This window comes from Hyperolius riggenbachi, chromosome 12 (assembly GCF_040937935.1).
Source record: "Hyperolius riggenbachi isolate aHypRig1 chromosome 12, aHypRig1.pri, whole genome shotgun sequence".
NCBI classification, from domain to species: Eukaryota; Metazoa; Chordata; class Amphibia; order Anura; family Hyperoliidae; genus Hyperolius; species Hyperolius riggenbachi.
This window is the reverse complement of record NC_090657.1, coordinates 162,654,566-162,676,193: the sequence shown is the minus strand read 5'-3', so window position 1 is coordinate 162,676,193 and position 21,628 is coordinate 162,654,566. Positions and strand designations below refer to the sequence as shown.

The 21,628-nt window shown below is 45.8% G+C and overlaps 1 protein-coding gene across 1 annotated transcript in view; it reads right to left on the bottom strand.

Annotated features, from left to right (window-relative positions):
* LAMA5 (laminin subunit alpha 5) overlaps positions 1 to 21,628 on the bottom strand; it is a 332,936-nt gene that overhangs the window by 219,428 nt on the left and 91,880 nt on the right. The window contains exon 3 of the mRNA XM_068264501.1: positions 3,485 to 3,602. Within this exon, the coding sequence (XP_068120602.1) occupies positions 3,485 to 3,602 (118 nt within the window). The remainder of the gene's footprint in view (positions 1 to 3,484; positions 3,603 to 21,628) is intronic.

Below are 21,628 nucleotides of genomic sequence, written 5' to 3'. Positions count from 1 at the left end.
CGCAGATGGCGTGCAATCATACACCTTGCGTTCTAATCGCCCAGCCATGTGCGCTGTATAGATGTGAACGAGGCCTAAAACCAATCCTTGGTAAGAGTACTTGTAGAAGGTACAGACATCTATCAGGCCCTAGGCAATGTAACTGTGGGTACATGTAAGAATGATGTGCAGGTACTCTGCAGGGGAATGAGAGGATTCCTCCTCTATTACACATTCTTCATGCACAATCTGAACCAGGTTTATGGGTGATAAACAACACCTCTGTGTTCAATGTGCAGTACATTCTCAGTGGATTCCCTGCAGCTCTGTGGGGAGTGCATATGTAGAGTATAGTACTGATGTGTAATCTGAGACTGCTGAAAGTTTTATACATACTTGAGGCTACCTCCAGCCCCCTTCAGGCTAATCAGTCCCTCGCTGTCCTCCTCCGCCACCTGGATCTTCTGCTATGGGTCCTGGTACTTGAGCCAGTCGGGCACAGTGCGCATGCACACACTCTGCCGCCTGGAGCATACTACACCTGCGCAGCACTGTTGCGCATGTACAGAATGTTCCTGGCTGTGGAAGCGGCACGCAGCCGGACTGCGCTGACTGGCAGAATTACCAGGACTCATAGCAGAAGATCCTGGTGGTGGAGGAGGACAGCAAGGGACTGATTAGCCTGAAGGGGGCTGGAGGAAGCCCCAGGTATGTATAAAACATTTATTTTCATTCGTCTCAGGTACCCTTTAGTTACCAAACCAAATTTTAACAACATATCAAATTATTTGATTTCATGAGCAAAAGGAGTGCATACATTTGCATAAACCAGCATCAATGCAGAATTATTTGCCTTTCAGGGCCTGTTTCCACTGTTGCGACGCGATTTCGCCGGCATCCCGACACTTGTAAAAACGCATGCGGATGCGTTTCCGCATGCGTTTTTACCCGCGATTTCGCGTGCGATTTCGCATGGCAGGGTGCCATGCGAAATTAACCATGTCTCTGCCAGGGCAAAATAACATTGAAAAAGGTGCGAAATCGAACGCGAATCGCGGGTAAAAACGCATGTAAAAAACGCATGCGTTTTTCCTATTAAATACATTAGCGGCGATTCGCATGGATTCATGACGCAGGCGAATTCTGTGGGTCCCGTCGTGCAGATTTGGCCCGCCGCCAAATCGCTCCCGCACGCCGCACATATGAAAACAGCCCCGGCCACTTCAATGTACCAAGCGAATCCGCATGTCGGCGCCGCATGCAGATTCGCTATGGTGCAAACGAGCCCTCATTGACTATCTCTATTAGTGACACAGCTACACATCAGGCTTTATTCTTACAGTATAGATGGTATCTAGTATATATAAAAGATTCCTGTGTACACATCATACAGTCACAATCAGATATGTATATCTGACTTTAAAAATACGGGGACTGCTTTATTGAAGCAGCACAAGTAACTATTTTTGATTGATTATTTCATTTTTGTGGGCTAAGCAGAGCTATTACTGTATATATAATTTATGATGACTATAATCTGAGAAATAGAACATTTTATAATATTTTCTATTTTAATTACAGTTTAAATTCAGTAGAAGTCAGAGTCGGTGCATTTTTTTTTGACTCCGACTCCAGGTAACAAAAAATTGCTCCGACTCCTCGACTCCAACTCCTCAGCCCTGCTGCTGCCCAAGTGGAAGGCTGTACATGGAAGAGGGAGGGACTGCTGCATATGGAAGAGGAGACTGCAAGAGGGGAGCAACACATGGAAGAGGGGAGCAGCTACCCAGGGGAGCTAGGTACTGAGATAAACTGGAGGGTGGAGTCAAAAGTAGTAAAATAATGAAAAACAGTTTAAAAAAGAAGAGGCAGTACTTGGCTTACATCTACTGTAGAATCTAGTAGCCAGTATGACCCTATTTCTGTGCAATAAACTTTATGAATCGGTACGAGAATATTAGCCGCGATTAGAAATGGACGCGTGTGATGCCGCAAAGCTCATGTCTAACGGCAAACTTCAATGTTTCATAGCCGGTTGATAGCCGTATATTTTACTTTTTAATATACGGCTATCAACCGGCTATGGAACATTGAAGTTTGCCGTTAGACATGAGATTTGCGGCAACACACGCGTCCAGATCCAATGAGCAATCTAGAACCACCGCCACCCCCCGGCGGGCGCTCTCTGCCTCCCTCTTCGGGTGTGCTGCTGCCAGAGTCCCGAGCTGCTCCCGGGATATTCAGGGCGGCCTGCGAGTGCGGGGCCTGGCTGCGGATCCCTCCTACAGAGCGGCTCCGGGAGCTGTGTGCAGGCGGCGTGTGCTCCGACACCCCGGGGCCAGCTGCCCCTGCCTGGAGGTACCTGCTCAGCGGGGAGGAGGAGGCATTTACGCCCGTGTCCGACCATCCAAGGCCGGGTTGCTGCTCTGCCGTCCGCCCATCCCCAGTGCAACCCCGGCCGGGTCACCTCGCAAGTGTCTGATACAGTGCGCAGTGTATCTTCCATACCGTTATGATCCACAACGGTACGAGAATATTAGCCGCGCCGTTATCAAAGCCGATACGGCGCCGATTTGTAATGTGGATCATAACGGTATGGAAGATATTATATATATTCATTGTGCGGCTAAATAGCCGTTTCCGCCTCAGAGGGTATGGTGATTACTAAAGCAGCACGGCACTTTTTTGTGTAATATTGATTTGAGGAAGCAGGAAACACCACCTGCTGTCTGACCCTACTTCAGTGTAATAAACTTTTTGAACTGCATCGACAAGAAATGATGGCCTCATACTCGAGTAAGGATACTCACCCAAGCTAAAGTATTCTTAACAGATTAGTAGTCAATGATTTCGCTAACAAACCAGAGAAGGGCCAGAGACTCTTTTTCTGCATACAGCACACAGCAGCTACATTTGCAAGGAGGACAGGGCCAAGTAATTAGACGCTGCTGATGGAAATACCAGGGCTGTGGAGTTGAGAAGTCGGAGCAATTTTGGGTACCTGGAGTTGGAGTCGGAGGTTTCATAAACTGAGGAGTCGGATCATTTTTGTAAGGAGTCAGAGTCGAGGAGTCAGAGGTCGAGGAGTCAGAGTCATTTTGGGTACCTGGAGAGAAGGAGTTGGAGTCGGTGGTTTCATAAACCGAAGAGTCGGAGTCGGATGATTTTTGTACCGACTCCGCAACCCTGGGAAATACGTCCTAAAGACTAGCTTCAAGCTGTAAGATCTCTGCCTCCCTACTCGATACTGCTATCCACCAGTTGGAAGACCAATTCTCATGGGTGAGATTTGTTACTAGCTTCAGGCTGTGAGATCTCTGCCTCCCTACTCGTTACTGCCATCCACCAGTTGGAAGACCAATTCTCATGGGTGAGATTTGTTACTAGCTTCAGGCTGTAAGATCTCTGCCTCCCTACTCGTTACTGCCATCTACCTGTCGGAAGACCAATTCTCATGGGTGATACTTGTTACCAAAATATTACATGATACAGAAATCAAACTTACATGCAAAATATTGCCAGGGCTGGTAAGTGACGCCAAAATCTGTGGAGCGTTCCAACACCCACAGGTCGGGCCGCGGAGAGTTGGCAAACTTGATCCAAACGTACGCCACATGATAGACCTAAATAAAGCAGACAAGAGCATGTTTACTGGTCTTTATTACCTAACATGGCACATACATTATCATATACGGGAGAATACATCAGATTAGCAACCAGCGATTCAATAATACAGAATTAGAAATCATTATTATTTATTATTGTATTTATAAAGGGCCAACATCATACGCAGCACTGTACGACAGAAAAATGAGGTAGTAGATGCAAGGTAGGACATACAAGGAGCTCAGACCAAGACATATGATCATGCGATGGGGTTGAGTGTCTTTTGTTACAACAGTTCAAAGTCCATTCTAGTCCATGAGCAGGGTGCCCAAAAATAAGGGAGCAGAGGTGTAACAATAGAACATGCAAGGAATGCAGCCACAGGGGGGCCCAGAAGCCATTGGGGGCCCATGCGGGGAGAAGTTTATTTTCCCTGTCCTGAGAGACTATCAAATAAGGGCACATAGAGAAAAAGCTTTCTGCTCTCTACACAATTGTTCTAATGACTGCATCTGCTCAGCCACTGATAAGGAATCATACAAGGTTTTGCAGACAAAGTTTTGTAGACAATCACTATTCAGTGTGCAGCAGGGTCTTATGTACAACGCCCCCCCCCCCCCCCCCCCTTCTCAAGTGCTGTGTACTGTAGTGATACTGGAGAAGTCTGCAGAGCCTGTTCTGCTCCATTAGAGATGGACAGAGTGAGTGTAATAAGCTGAGACTGGGAGGCCAGCGATTTCCAGTTATGCGTCTGTAAGGGTGCATGATCAAGCTGGGAACACTGGGGAGAGGGCCCTTAAATAGGCTTGCAATCTAACAGGTGGGGGTAGGGATACGTTAGGTGCATCTGTCGAACAGCTGCTAAGCAGAACGTATTAGTGTGGGGGATCGGCGAGCCAATGTCAAAAAACAACAAGTAAGCAACAACAAGTAAGGGCAGCATGGTGGCGTAGTGGTTAGCTCTCTCGCCTTGCAGCGCTGGGTCCCTGGTTCGAATCCCAGCCAGGGCACTATCTGCAAAGAGTTTGTATGTTCTCTCCGTGTCTGCGTGGGTTTCCTCCGGGCACCCCGGTTTCCTCCCACAATCCAAAAACATAAGGATAAGTTAATTGGCTCCCCCTAAAAAATTGGCCCTAGACTACAGTACTTACACTACATGATATAGACATATGGCAATGGTAGGGATTAGAATGTGAGCTCCTTGAGGGACAGTTAGAGACAAGATATATATATACATATACACTGTACAGCGCTGCGTAATATGTCGGCGCTATATAAATACTAAATAATAATAATAATAATAATAATAATAATAAGCAGCCAGCTATAGCTAGGCAGCTACACACTGTCAATGACCTGACTGCAGGATTCTGATGGAAGGTAACATGCTGCCAGCCTATGTCAGTGACTGGCTGCAGCCATGAGGACTTATGCTACCTAAAGGAGAACTCCGCTGCAAACATCTGTACAGCGTGGAGAAAGGATTAAACTGCTGCTTCTGTCATGGTTACAGTTGTTCCTTCACTTCCTGCTGTGTTAGCAACAACAGAAAATGAGGGCGCCTATGCAGCAATGACACAAACAGTCATGAAAACCTGAATGGTGGTGGAAGAGTTGGAACCCAGTAAATGTTTTAGTAGCTGTGTGTGCTGCCATTGAAGCATGTTGTATCACTGCTACAGGAAGTCTATTATCTCCACTGAGGTTATAGACAGCAATAAAAACCTCACAGATATCCTTACGCTTTGGTTAAACGTAGAGAAGACATAAAACTATTTAAAAGATGTTGATTTTTTTTTTAAACATTTTATTGAGTTTCACAAGTTACATATATAAACAGTACAACCCATCCCCAACATCCCCAAGGAGTCTGGATCCCAACACCCCCCCCCCCCCCCCACACACACACACACACACACATACATTTCAGAGCAATGAACAGTAGAAGTTACAGTCCTCACAGGAGTTACATATCAATTTTAAGGTGTGACAACCAACTTTTCCAAAGCTTATAATACTTCTTAGGTAAACCTCTGTTTTCATAAATAGATTTATAGATAGGTAGATCAGCATTAACACCAGCTTTAAAATCAGAGATCCCGGGCGGGGTAGCTTTCTTCCAGTTGAGAGCTATGGCTGTCTGGCAAAAATGAGAAGTGAACTAGCTAGGAATACTTTTTTTTCGGATAGAGAGGTTTTCCCAAATGCACCTAGCAACAGTGATGTGGTTGTGTAAGGAATTTTTCCTTCAAAGAGGGATGAGAGTAGGTTGTGTAGATCATCCCAGACAGATCTAATATGAATACACGACCAAAATATATGAAAAAGGTGGGCATTGTTTGCAAAACAGCGCCAGCATGTCCCCTCCGCTCCCCCTCCCATTTTAGATAAGCGGTGTGGAGTTAGGTAAATCCGGTAGAGGAACTTGAGAGAGATTAACTTATGTTTGGCGGCAATAGGAGTAGATATGAAGTGAGCAGTAGTTTCCGTCCACTACTCATCAGAGAGGCTAGGTATGTTTCTGCATCAGGCCTCTAGAAGCCTAGTCACCGACCCTGCAGTTTTATCTATAAGAATAGCATATATTTGCGAGACCAATCCTGTCATCCCAGAGTGAGATAAGAGATTTTCCAGGGGGTGAGATTGTACTCTCAGATTGACCGCTCTAAACTGTGCCATGAAAGAGTGTCTTAATTGCAAGTATCGGAAAAACATGGTTAGGTAGGGAATATAGGGCTTTCATGACGTCAAATTGTCTAAGTACATTACCATCTGTAATATCTCAGAGTTTGACTATTCCCCTTTCTGCCCATATAGCCGGGTCTGGTATACTGAGAAATTCTTCGGCTTAATGTTGTTCCAAAGGGGAGTATGTGGGGACCACTGACCCTCCTGAGATAAGAAGGACCCAGCGGACTCCCACACCTTAGTAGCTGTTACCATAGGTATGGTCAGAGAGGGGAGAGCCCTAGGCCCCGAAATGGCAAACCAGAGAGTGCTAGAGAGGAGCCCAAAATAGTCGCCTCCAGAACTGTGACAGGATTATACTGAGATTGAGCAAACCACCAGTAAATCGAGACTAGAACGGCCAACCAGTAGTAAAACTTCAGATTGGGGAGAAAGATGTTGAGTTTTAACTGTTCTACAAAGCCAAATCAGAGTCTATCTCCCAGAAGTAGTGAATACAACATGTAATCCTACAGATATTAAGAGTAAGAAAAGTATTAGTGAGAGTTTTAGTACTTTTAATCAATTTATGCCAAGGGTGATACGTTTCCACATGTATCTCATGTTATATAACTTGTACCTCAAGGTACTGGTCCTTCCCCCTCCTCTCATCAGTGACAAGTCTCCTAACTGGAACCCTTCCTTTTTATTGACAGTGACCACTATCCATAAAGTCAGCTTTACTACACTCCCTACAGTGGTTATTTGTGCTGATAAAGCAGAGTAGAGTAGAGATCAGCTGGAAATCATAGTCGTATTGTTTGCAAAAGGGCCAGCGAGTGGACAGGCAGAGTGGAGAGGATCTCTGTCCAGTTATGAGTTAGTTCTGAAAGATGGCACCCCAGAGGCATCCACAATGAATCAATCTAGGACATTTTTCAAGGAAAAAAGCAGACTCCGTAACAAAAATTGCATCCTGTTTTTTATCATCCTACATGTTCCAAAAGCTATTCTAATGTGTTCTGGCTAACTGCAGCACTTTCTACTATGACAGTCTCTGTAATAAATCAATGTATCTTTCCCCTGTCAGACTTGTCGGCCTGTGTCTGGAAGGCTGCCAAGTTCTTCAGTGTTGTGGTTCTGCTATGAACTCACCCTTTCTGGCCCCTCTATGCACACTGCCTGTGTGTTATTTAGATAAGAGAGAAGAGAGAAGCTGCTCTAATCAGCTGGATAAATCGTCCTCTGAGCTGGCTGGGCTTTCACATACTGAGGAATTACAAACAAGGGCAAAACTGTTTGCAGGAAGAAAAGAGCAGCCTGAAACTTCAGTGCATGGGGGAAAGAAACACACAAATGATCTCTTGAGATTCAAAAGGAATGCTGTATACAGCCTGCTTGTGTATGGATGTATTTTCTATGTGTGGACATACTGTACATCAACCTACTTCCTGTTTTGGTGGCCATTTTGTTTGTTTACAAACAAACTTTTTAAAACTGTTTTTAACCACTTTTAATGCGGCGAGGAGCGGCGAAATTGTGACAGAGTATAATAGGAGATGTCCCCTAACGCACTGGTATGTTTACTTTTAAGCGATTTTAACAATACAGATTCTCTTTAAAGGCTTTGGATTTTTCTTGGAAATCAGTCAGTTGGTGGCAAAACTGGCTGTGTGAAATTAAAAGATAATCATTAAAGTGGCCCCGAACTCTTGCACCACAGCGAACAAGGATAAGTCTTTACTTCACACATAGTTGCTGAAGAAATCCACTGCTCCATGTTCTGCATTTGTTTAGCCAAATCAAATTGTCTAATTAGTTTTTATCAGCAGCTGTGAATAGACTGCAGGAGCTCTGCCAAGGCAGCTCTCATCCAGTAAGCTTTGAGGTTTAACCCTTTCAGCGCTCCCTGCAACAGTTGATTGCAGTACTATGGATCATTTCTTCCCTGTCCAGTATGTGAGATCACACCTGACATTTGCGATTCTCTATCTCACAGTGTCTGTTTTACAGCGGTAAGAGGACTACATGTGCCTGGAGAGACCCACACACAGCTAATCCCGCTAATGCGCTCTCTAGTAATTAGATCCACCTCTGCAGAGGACTTGTGTACACACACCGTCAAACTTTCCACTGTCCCATCTATCATCCTGCTATATACACATACATAGCCTGAGGACACAGATGTTTACTTGCAGGTAACACAGCATCAGGACAGACCACGCACAGCACCACAGATAACGTGTATGACCTGAGGACACAGACTGCTCACTCATACCTTCCTCAGGATCAGGACGGACCGTGCACAGCACCACGGATAACTTTCATGGCCCGAGGACACAGACTGCTCACTCATGCCTACCGCAGGATCAGGACGGACCACGCACAGCACCACGGATAACTTTCATGGCCTGAGGACACAGACTGCTCACTAATACCTTCCGCAGGATCAGGACGGACCACGCACAGCACCACGGATAACATGCATGGCCTGAGGACACAGACTGCTCACTCATACCTACCGCAGGATCAGGACAGACTGCGCACAGCACCACGGATAACTTTCATGGCTTGAGGACACAGACTGCTCACTCACAGGTACCGCAGGATCAGTACAGACCACGCACAGCACCATGGATAACTTTCATGGCCTGAGGACACAGACTGCTCACTCATACCTTCCGCAGGATCAGGACGGACCACGCACAGCACCACGGATAACATGCCTGGCCTGAGGACACAGACTGCTCTCTCACAGGTACCGCAGGATCAGGACAGACTGCGCACAGCACCACGGATAACGTGTATGACCTGAGGACACAGACTGCTCACTCACAAGTACCGCTGGATCAGAACGGACCGCGCACAGCACCACTGATAACCACAAACACACACTGGCCAGATCCAGGGCCAATCAACACTCCTGAACAATTTCCTAATCATTAATGGATCAGACAGAGATGGTGAATCAGCATATGCATGTATGTGGCGGCCCTTCTATCAGATTAGTCTGTTTCCAAACAAGTTCCTGTCCCGTTGTGTCATTTGATCGATCGCACGGGACACAGGGTGACATTTGTAATGAATCGATATTTACTTCCAAACCCAATCGCTCAACAATCAACCACAATTTTGCGGTTTGCAACTGTACTGCAGAAGAATCATTCATCAGATCTTAAAGGACAACTGTAGTGAGAATGATATGGAGGCTGCCATATTTATTTCCTTTTAAACAACCATTTGCCTGGCAGCCCTGCTGATCTATTTGGCTGCAGTAATGTCTGAATCACACCAGAAATAAGCATGCAGTTAATCTTGTCATATCTGACAATGTCAGAAACACCTGATCTGCTGCGTGCTTGTTCAGGGTCTGTATAGGGCAAAAAGTATTAGAGGCAGAAGATCACCAGGATAGCCAGGTTACTGGTATTGCTTAAAAGGAAATATTATAGCAGCCTCCATATCCCTCTCCCTTTAGTTGTCTTATTTGGTAATATTAATATAATATTATAAAGTGATATTGGTAATACTGGTTTGTGAGCACTAAACGGAAAGTCAAAGAGGTTTGTAGCCTGGAGGAGGACTGGTAGGGCACAAGGGCCAAGAGGAGTCCCACTGCAGCTCAGGGCGGGAACTAGAATAACAGCTGACCAAATATTATCTGCCTCCGCCAATCACTGAAGACAAAGAAAGTAGCAAGAATCCAGGGACACTTTTTCCACATTATAGACGGTCACCCAGAATAATCATTAATGATCACGTCAGGTAAGAAAGATTTACACAGCTTAACTCCACTCTCTGAAACAGGAGAGTACAGTATGAACTGCAGGGAGACAGAACCCCAGTAGCCCTATTATACGTAACTTTCCATATATCCACGCAGTGTCTCCTGGTATGCTACTACAATGAAGCCAGAGCTGAAGGACAAACAAATGGGCATATTGTTCATATAGAGAACAAAAACAAATAATCATGTAAAGACATGCCACGATACAGCACCATTACAGTAGCAGCTCAGCTGGTTGCTAGAATCTTCCAAAAGGAGACTGAAATAACCGTTGCATATTGGAGGCTGTCCAGATGTGCGGCTGGAGTAACCGTTAAATATCCTATTAGCATATAAACGCAGAACTGACCACAAGAGTATTTTCATGGATATTTTGGTACTGACAGCAAAGCAAATATTTAGCTAAGCCCCGGGGTTGACGAAACCTTCCCAACTTCCTAAAGAAAGTGTCCGCAGGGCCGGGGAGGACACAGGGGAGTTAATAGCGGGGAAAAGAGAAAACCGCTCTATTTATGGAAAGCTGTTCGGGTAGAGCCGCCATACAGAGGTCCATGCTATGTTTATATGTAGGAAACCATAAAAGGAGAGAGTTCAGCCAGACATGGGGAGATCAGGACTGTTCTGCGTAAGCCTGCAGGAGGATTAGCCGATCAGCTGATGATCTTTCCCCAGCTGCTGGAAGAGGGCACTCCGAACAGCTGATGCCAGTCACCCTGACCCCAGAGCAAGGAAAGGGGCACTCCGATCAGCTGATGCCAGTCACTCTGACCCCAGAGCAAGGAAAGGGGCACCCCGATCAGCTGATGCCAGTCACCCTTACCCCAGAGCAAGGAAAGGGGCACCCCGATCAGCTGATGCCAGTCACCCATACCCCAGAGCAAGGAAAGGGGCACCCCGAACAGCTGATGCCAGAGCAAGGAAAGGGGCACCCCGATCAGCTGAGGCCAGTCACTCTGACCCCAGAGCAAGGAAAGGGGCACCCCGATCAGCTGATGCCAGTCACCCTTACCCCAGAGCAAGGAAAGGGGCACCCCGATCAGCTGATGCCAGAGCAAGGAAAGGGGCACTCTGATCAGCTGATGCCAGAGCAAGGAAAGGGGCACCCCGATCAGCTGATGCCAGTCACTCTGACCCCAGAGCAAGGAAAGGGGCACCCCGATCAGCTGATGCCAGTCACCCTTACCCCAGAGCAAGGAAAGGGGCACCCCGATCAGCTGATGCCAGAGCAAGGAAAGGGGCACTCTGATCAGCTGATGCCAGAGCAAGGAAAGGGGCACTCTGATCAGCTGATGCCAGAGCAAGGAAAGGGGCACCCCGATCAGCTGATGCCAGAGCAAGGAAAGGGGCACTCTGATCAGCTGATGCCAGAGTGAGGAAAGGGGCACTCTGATCAGCTGATGCCAGAGCAAGGAAAGGGGCACTCTGATCAGCTGATGCCAGTCACCCCCAGGCAAGGGTTTGGTCCTTTTAAGTATTTTTTCCTTTTTACACTTCCTGATGACTGTGATTGGCTCAGTGATCAGTTGCGGAGCTCAGGCAGGCAGACAGGTGAGCCCTGTGTCGGCAGGTACGCAGTATTGCATCTCATGCTATGGATCGAGAATCGTTAAAATGACGCCATATCAGGCTTAGGCAGCCACGAGTGCGGCACAGTTTTAACTATATGCAGTCCTGAACCATTTAAGCACAGTTCAGGTACACAATAGGGCCGGGAGCACACTGTTTTACCTTTTTCAATGGAGTAAAATGCAGTGTTATACTTATTTTATAAAAAACATAAAAAATGCAGTATAAAGTCCATCCTCTGCGTCTCCATTGAAAAACATTACGTGCGTTTTACATACATTTTAGAGAAATATGCAGCAAGTTGGGCATTTGTACAATGCACATTGTACAACATAGATATATACATTTTTATGCGGCCTATACACTTTCATTACTGGAAAAAACACGTGGTTTCCACAACGCAATTTCCTTTTGCATACTTGAAATGAGGCGGATATGGAGGCTGTCCTATTTATTTCCTTTTAAACAATGTACATTACCTGGCTTTCCTGTTGATCCTTTGCCTCTAAGGGCTCGTTTCCACTATCGCGAATCTGCATGCGTCCAACGCATGCAGATTCGCACATGTAATGCAAGTGGATGGGCCTGTTTCCACTGCGTTGTTGAGGTGCGTTTTTTTCAGCGGTAAAAAAACGCACAAAAGAGCCAACGAATTCGCCTGCGAGTGGAATGCATGCGAATAGCCGCTAATGTATTTAAGAGTAAAAACGCATGCGTTTGTTACATGCGTTTTTACCCGCGATTTCGCGTGCGATTTCGCACCTTTTTCAATTTTATTTTGCCCTGGCAGTGTCATGGTTAATTTCGCATGGCACCCTGCCATGCGAAATCGCGGGTAAAAACGCATGCGGAAACGCATCCGCATGCGTTTTTACAAGCGTCGGAATGCCGGCGAAATCGCGTCGCAACAGTGGAAACGAGCCCTTATACATTTATCCATACACCCTGAACAAGCATGCAGATCAGGTGCTCTGTCTGAAGTGTGACTGCATGAACTGCATGCTTGTTTCATGTGTGATTTGGACATTACTACGGCCAAAGAGATCAGGAGGACAGCCAGGCAACTAGTATTGTGTAAAAGGAAATAAATATAGCAGCCTTCATAGCCCTCTTATTTCAGGCATACAGAGGATCAGCAACAATTTTAAACAATGCACAATGCCTGGCTGCCCTGCAGATTCTCTACCTTTGATAGCTCCAGAACAAGCATGCAGATCAGGTGCTCTGTAGTGACAGTCATGTCTAGGAGAACTTACGGAGAAGCATGTGATGTGTTTGATCAGATGAAAGCTCTGATTTGCTGTGATCACATCCTGATCAGCACATAATCATGACTAGCAAATCAGAGACTTACATGTCTAGCACCTGACCAATCACATGCTTCTCCAGGAGAGTGAAGTTTTCAGCCCAGGAAGCATTTGGAAGTAGAGGATACATAATTTATACAAGTCCTCCCAGCCTCCCTTATCAGCTCATCTGATGGAACTTATATTATTAGTGGGTTCCGGCACTTTCGCTGCACCTCAGTCAGTGGAGCAGGTAGGAATGGCTCGGTAATCATCTAATATTTCATACATCTCCCAGCAATCATTAATCTCTCTGGCAGGTCTCCTCCGGCTGGAATGCGACCTCTGTACACAACAAGCACTTCTCATTCACAAAAACTCACTTCAGTTACTCAGGGCGGAGCCTCTACTGCCTTACTGAGAATAAGAAGTGCTGCATGCTCTGGCATCCTGCTGATCCCCCGCTTGTCCCACCTCATGCCCCTAATGCTGGATACACACGGTGCATTCCCACACTCTATGCACCACTCGATTCCCGTCGATTCAGGGCCGCTCGATTATTTACGACATGTCCGATTTGCGTTTCGATGGATCGTTAGGTCGATTTGGCATACTTTACATGAGAATCGACCTAATAATCATCGAAATACGCATGGAAATGCTTGGAAATAGTCGAGCGGCGCATCGAGTGTGGTAACGCACCGTGTGTATTCAGCATAATACAGATCAGGTAACTCCAGCAGCTGCATACCTGTCCCAGGTGTCTGACACAAAGGACAGATCGGCATGGAGACCAGGTTACTGGCAGCGGTAAAGTAATGAAAGTAGAGGAGCAGCCTGACAGCAAAGCACCTGCTTGCCAGAAGGAGAGGTTGGCGATAGCAGCCCCGGGTTATGGGAGGTCAAACACGCTCTGTCCTGCTCCTGATCTGCTGCCAATCGAGCGTCCGGTGCGATCAACTAATTTGATAGATTTAAGCCAAACATTGGTCGTTCAGGCATCAATTTTTAGCAGATTTGATCACAGTAATCGAATCTGTCAGATATCGAGGGGAAAAATCTGTCTGAGTATGGCCACCTTTATGGCTTGCTCACACCTAGGGCGTTTTCGCTTTTCTTTAAGTGACGGCGATTTTCAAAATTGCTCTAAAAGCGCTTGTGCAATGATTCTTTGAGAGTGTTCACATCTGAGCAGTTAGATGATGATTCACTCACTAAAGCGCTGCCTGTATCATTTTTGGGGTGATTTGCCTCAGTGGAAGGTATAAGGAAATCGCAAATGCTTGAAAACGTTTTGTGTAGCGATTTCCTGAGCACTTTCATGAATAAATACATTGTATTTATTCATTTCCAGGTGAAAGAGTTCACTTCCTGACTTACGTCAGGAAGTGAAATAACAGAATTGCTCTGCAAAAGCGCTTAGAAAAGCGCTTTATAAAAAAAAAAATTGCAGTGGGCAGGTAAACGCCGGAGGTGCTAAAAAAAATCACGCAAAAAAAAATCAAAAACGCTGGCGTCAGCGATTTCGATTTTAGATGTGAACAAGGCCTTACTACTTACTTAATAGCAGCGTGGAGTAATCTAGGCACAAACTTGGTTCCTCCTGCACATCCAAGACACCTTTGTGCAGACACTCCTATGCATAAATGAGGCCGCCTATAGCGATAGGTAGCATTTGCGAGGAATGGAAATACATCTGATCCAGGACTGAAGTTTAGTGGACGGCGGAGCATATGTGCCAGTACATCTTGTGGAGGAAGATCGCTGGAAAGACCTGGTCCCCGGTTCTGAGTGGGACAAAAGCTCTTCAGCCGACCAACCCATATGGGCTAATCGCTAAGAATCTCAGGTGAGATTATTCCACGGTTGGCTAACCAGTTTTCTAAAATTGTCTATTGAGTGCGCTCTCCCCCTCCCCTTCCTTTTTCCCCCTTGACCTTTAACAAATTACTCTAATAAAGGCATACAGCGTTTTGATTGGGTAACATGGATTACTGCAGAGATGCTGCTGGAAAACCTTATAATAATGGGATCACTCTCACTGCCCCCCACTGTGCACTTCCTGCTAACAATGTGCACACTTATTGCCTTCCTTTCCTGCCTCCCTCTTATGTACTTTCACCTGGGGAACCTGTAACTTCATCCAAGCAGAAACTAAACTCCAGCAAGGAAAGTCCATCTGCAGTCATCATTAAAGCTGGCTTCACCAATATACACACAAGTGATTTGTTGTTTCCACATGTTTTGTTAGATTTTTGTGCAAATGTTTGTGTGCGTTTTTGCAATGTGGTTATTTTTCTTGGGCGATTATTCACAATGCACTTTTCTGTCTGACAGACTGGCAGGGCCCATTCACACTAGAAATCGCTAACCGCTAATGCAAAACGCTGAGCGTTTTTCTGGTATTTTCTCCTAGTGATTTTTCAGTGTATAGAGAGTGTTTTTCCAGCGATTAGCATTTGCGATTTCTAGTTCAATTCAAATACTTTTATTGAATCGCTAATCGCTCCAGAATCGCTCAGAAAACGCTGCATGCAACGAGTTTGCGTTTCAGCAAATCGCTAAACGCTTAGATGAGAACACTTCCATACACTTTCATTGTGCACACGTTTTTCAAATCGCTAGCGATTTTCAGCAAAGCTGAAATCGCTCTGAAAATGCACAAGTGTGAATGGGCCCGCAGGAAAAGGAAACGCAACATCTAGGTCATCTGAATAAAAAAAACAAAAACAAATATTTTAATGCAAAAAAAAAAACCCAAAACAACTAAACACTGTTTTTCTTAATTTTCTTTGTTCCCATTGACCTTCACTTATATGTGATTTAGACACCACAAGCAAAATCATGCTGCAAAATGTTTTGTTTTTTTTCACACAGAAGAAAATACTGATGCAAATTCACAAAGTGGGAAGCAGATATGTGATTATCCAAAGAATTGCGCCAGATATGCAGCGATGGTGGATGTGAAGAATCACTTAACTGATGCAATTTTTGATTCCTGAATCCTGTCTCTTCTTTGGTGTATAAAGTTCTAAAAAAATCTTTTAGGGCGCGTTTCCACTTGAGCGGAAACCGCCGCGAATCTGCAGAGTTTCCCTGCAGGTGAATAGTGCGGGGAAACTCTGCCATAGGGTGCAATGGTAACGCCGGCCGAATCGCTACCGCTAGCGATTCGGCCGGCTTTTCCATCTGAATCGGCGCGGGAGGCTGCAGATCCCATAGCCGTGCATGGCACGGCTGATGGTATTCGTCTGCTTTCCCCGCAGACCCAGAAGAGCCGGCTCGCGTCTCGCAGACGCGCAGCTCAAGTGGAATCACGCCCTTAAAGAATCTGGACTTCTGACACCAGTAATGAGTAGCTGCTCTAATTTCCTACAGTGGCATCACACTTTCTGTTGAGCTGAGAATCTGGTGAGCAGTGCGCGGTCCATTATGAGACAGAGCTCAGAAACTCCATCCAAAGACCAATGTTGTGAATGAGGGTGTGCAGCAGCCTGAAAATTCCACCCCATCCCCACCCTGAAATACTGAAAACCCCGCCCACCCCCAGCCTGAAATACTGAAAACCCCGCCCATCCCCACCCTGAAATACATGCATGGGCTGCCTGTTGGCTACACACACAGTGCCACATCCTAGAAGACCAAGTAAGCTGTGATCATGTGACCAGGCAGATAATTTTGGCCAGTATAGAAATATGGCTGCTTGACTACAGCTGAAATATGTTGCAATAGATTAAGGGACCTGTCAAGATACATTTAACCTCCTGAGCGATAATCCCGAGCTGAGCTCGGGGTATGTCGCGCAGGAGGATTTCTCAGGCCCCGCTGGGCCGATTTGCATAATTTTTTTTTTGTTACACGCAGCTAACACTTTGCTAGCTGCGTGTAACTTCCGATCGCCGCCGCTCGCCGCCGATCCGCCGCTACCCGCCGTTCCGCGCAGCCCCCCCCCCTCCCCAACCCCTTGCGCAGCCTGGCCAATCAGTGCCAGGCAGCGCTGAGGGGTGGATCGGAACTCCCTATGACGTCACGACGTCCATGACGTCGGTGACGTCATCCCGCCCCGTCGCCATGGCGACCAGGGAAGCCCAGCAGGAAATCCCGTTCTGAACGGGATTTCCTGCTTACTCTGATCGCCGAAGGCGATCGGAGTGGGTGGGGGGATGCCGCTGCGCTGCGGCTATCATGTAGCGAGCCCTGGGCTCGCTACATGATTTAAAAAATAAAAAAATTTAAAAAATGGTGCTGCGCCACCTCCTGGGCGATATAATTGTATCGCCCAGAGGGTTAAGAGACACTAGTGAGGTATAGTAGAATGCATTAAACATACTTACCCACTTTTATGGTAATTATCCTGATATCAGCATCAGAAACACTACCTATATATATATTGCTGTATATTGGTATGTAGCCCCGCCCTCCCAGTGATATCGCAGCCTAGGCTATGATATCACAGGGAGCTATTCTGCTCCCAGAGAATTATTGGAAACCAGATATATTTTATACTGACACATCCAATTCTTATTGGCCAATTTTACCACTTCCATGCAGTACGAGAGCTTACCTACACAATCTGTTCATAGTATTCAAAGTCTGTTGGCCCTCATAGTACATGGAGGTGGTAGAATTGGTCAGTGATTGGCCAATCAAATTTGTATGTGTGTATGCAAGTTTAACTACTTTAGCATTTTGGTCGTAGCTGCTACGCCCAAAATGCTGCCCCTGCTGCTGCTCATCGCTGTGGCCGATAGTGCGCGCTCCCGCCGCCACCCGTTAGCCCAGAGATCAATGACTGTGAACTCAGTTTCCATTCATTGAGCTAAGTCCCCGTATGAAAGACCGACGTCGTCTAGGAGACGGCTCCATCTTTCACAAAGCACATACTTTCACGTCCACGCATTGCTTCCGTTTTTGTAGTAATACAACGCATACGGAAGAAATGTGCGAGGACATCTTGTGGCTAAATAGTAAAATTACATGTACAAACATATTTTTTCATTTTTTTTTACATATTTACAAAATAAACCCCTTACCTCCCACACTCCCCAATAGTTACCCCCCAAAAAATAAAAAATACACAATTAAAAAAATATACATAAATACCATATATTCCGGCATATAAGACGACAGGGCGTATAAGACGACGCCCCAACTTTTCCGGTTAAAATATAGAGTTTGGGATATACTCGCTGTATAAGACTACCCCTCTTCCAACGCACACCAAATACAAATTTTTAAAACATCATATACTGGTGCTATGTATGAACAGATATTGGTGCTGTACTGTATGTGGTACCCAGTATATAACAGTATACAGGCGATTGACTGGTTGGATTGGTCAACTCTCCCTCTCCCTTATTTATTTATTTATTTATTTATTGTATTTATAAAGCGCCAACATATTACGCAGCGCTGAACATTAATTTAGGTTACAGACAATATTTAGGGGTGACATACAGCAATATGATCCCTTAATGGATTGGTCAGCTCTCCCGGTTTATCAGAGTGGTATGGAAGAATAGATCGCTATCATGCTGGTGCGTGAAGAGGACTAACGTAATAATTGCAATACACATTGCTAGTGAGAAAAGCGTAGTCAGAAACGGGCCGAGGTCGTACACGAGAGCAGATAGCAACAGTACAGAAGGGTTAGGCAAAATCATAGTCACATAACAGTCATACACATAGGTCAGATGTCAGTCGTATTGGAGGGGTTACACAGGAGCGAAGTCAGAAACAGGCCGAGTCATACACAGATATCAGATGTCAATAGTACAGAGGGGCTAGGCAGATTCGAGATCGAGGAGGCAGGCAAAAGGTCGATACACAGATATATATATACAATATTATAAATATATAATACTGACTGACTAGAGTACATATATATCGCGCTAATGCGCAATATATGAAATGTAGCTCATGCTGAAATCAATCAGTAATAATTGTCCTGCGTTGTATGGACAGGCAACAGATCTCTCTCCGATCAGACAGAGATCTGTCTCTTGGTTGATCTGCCCATGAATCGTCTGAATGTTTCAAGTGATAGTCTAGGAAAGTTGTGTGAAGGTGGCTTTAGATTTGTAAGCATACAGTACATTTCTAGCAATCTGTTTCCCATTGGGCCTGTGCACTATCATTGTGTGCGGACAGAGAACTATATTTAGTGATGTTTCTGTGCCCACTTGATGCAGTGAGCTGTGCCAGCTTCCCCCCGCACGTCTTTGTCTGCGGCTGGTTCCCATACCCCCTCCTCTGCCCCCCCCCCCAGCAGTGCCCTTTCTACAGACTGTTTTCCACTTGCTGCTCTGCGCTGTGACACTGGCTCACTGTTCTGTCCACCAGTCTGGACATCGCACCCCACTGATCCGCTGTGTGTGCATGGCAGCGGGGCGAGCGGAAAGTGTCACAGCGGCACATGATGGACGAGCAGATTATTCAGCCATGTGTCAGACATGCAGGCGTGTATTGTGCAGGGGGGGTAGTGGAGGCATGGATCTGCCACCCAGCAGGGGGGACACACAGAGTATACACAGATATTATACAGCAGGGAAGAGGTGAAGCTGCCTCCAGATCCTGAGAAGTGTCATGGCTGCTCCTTCTCTGATTCCAGGGTTACTTTTCTTTACTTATAAACTGCCTTATTTAAAGACCAATGGTGACGACAGGAGAATATAGCAGAAAGTAATACATTATTAAGGATCTCCACTTTTTTAAAGGACCGCACCAGTGAAAAAAGTAGGCAATTAAAATCTGACAGAATCAACAGGTTGTGGACTATTCCATCTCCTCATGGGGGATTTTCAAAGTTTTCTTTGCTTTGAAGAACATTTCCTGAATGGCAGTTTAACTGCCAAAATAGTAAGATACCAGCCAGCCTCCCCATTCACTTGCACACTATTTTGACAGTTGTACTTAGCAACACTGCTGTTCAGAAAATGCTTTTGAAAACAAAGAAAACCCCCAGAATTCCCCATGAGGAGATGGGCTATTCCAAAACCTGTCGGTTCTGTCAGAACTGCTTACTTTTTTTTGCTGGTGTTGTCCTTTAATTATCCTGGTTCCAGCATCAGAAACGTTACTTTGTGTCCAGGCCCTGTTTAATATGTATATGCAGGGAGACTTGCATACTAGGAGTGCTGTGTGGTACGCACCATACACAATGGCTGAGATGCGTAGTGCAGCCCTGTTCAGTAGAAGTGAATGGGGATCATTGGTCAAATCAAGATGAGGCTATGCACATCATTACAGCACCCTATACAGTAACGCTTTATACACATACTGGACACTATCCAGCATGTACAGGTGTCCCCCGACGTCAGCTACAGATCTGGCATGCTGGAGCTTTAGTGACCTTCGACTGCCCCGAGCACATTGTTCCCCAACTCACCTCGCAAGCTCCTCCATGGTGCATCACTCATTGTCCTTCTACTACCCTTGATCGCAAAATAATGCATCCCTAACCTGCATGCTATTGACTAGTCTGTATAGCCCCAAAAACGAGTTGCCACCCAAGGGATCGAGTCCTGATCACGGCCAGGCAACTTTACATCGCCCATGCTTCAACAGCATTTTCGAACTGCCAATTGCAAAGGCATTACAGTTAACGTGATAATTGTGGTGCCCTTTTTCCACTGGTGCTCTTTGATTTTTGACCAATCGCAAATGTGCTGTATTGTCCACATGTTTGCGACTGGCCTTTGAGATCCTAACTGCAATTTTTGGTGTTAAAGGCCCTAGAGCAAAACCTTGGGGGACAGTACCAGTGGAGAGCCATGTGCCATACTTCACCATGCTGCCAATCTGATCAGACCCCTTAGCCCTGGGTTGTGTGTGCCTTCCTGTCTTGCTATCCTCATTAGCCATCATTATCTATGGTCATGTGATAAAGGTGGTATAGGAATTGCATAAGTGGGCACCAGTCTTCAATCAGGATAAGTGGGCACCAGTCTTCAGTCTAGTGTATCTCTTCCTAGAGGGACTTATCTATAACCCCAGGGTCTTATGGGTAAGACCTATTTCTGCTTGCTGCCAATAGCAACCACTCATATTATTTGTTTCATATGCAAATCAGCACTTAAGCCTGGGACCCACTTGCAGCGTTTTGGACAACGTTTACGTTCTGAAAAACGCTCTATCATTCACTTGAATGAGAATCGCAGCAAAATCACTGCAAACCATTTTGCTGCAAATTTTATTCAAGTGAATGAAAGATTGTTTTTCAAAACGCAAACACTATACAAAATGCTGGCCAAAACACCCTGGGTCCCAGGCTTTACTGTAAAATGCCAGTTGGAAGCAGGACAAACATTTCAGAGGATCCAACAGTTAATCCCACAATCACTGAGGAAGAAGAGACAGACTTTCTGTGCTTATCGTAGATTTATAAAATGATTTGCAGGCCACAAACATGAAAGCAGGCAGCTAGCCATCTTCACTCTCTGTATCTGTACATTTCTGACAGCACAATGTTGCTATAAGCTGGAGAGGGAGGTGTAGATAAGGTGGTGTGCGGAGGAGAAACAGAAACAAGTCAGAGAGCGAAATGGATGGGATGCTACAGGAAATATGAGAAGAGACATCTATATACAGTAACCCTCCTGTAAGAGACAGCAGCAAACAAGTCTGAAGCCTGCTACACACCATGCAATTTTCATTTCAGATCCTAGAGCGAGTCATCACCAGATCGATATTCAGATCTGACGCTGATCAGATACAGAAGAAAGCAAGCCCACACACA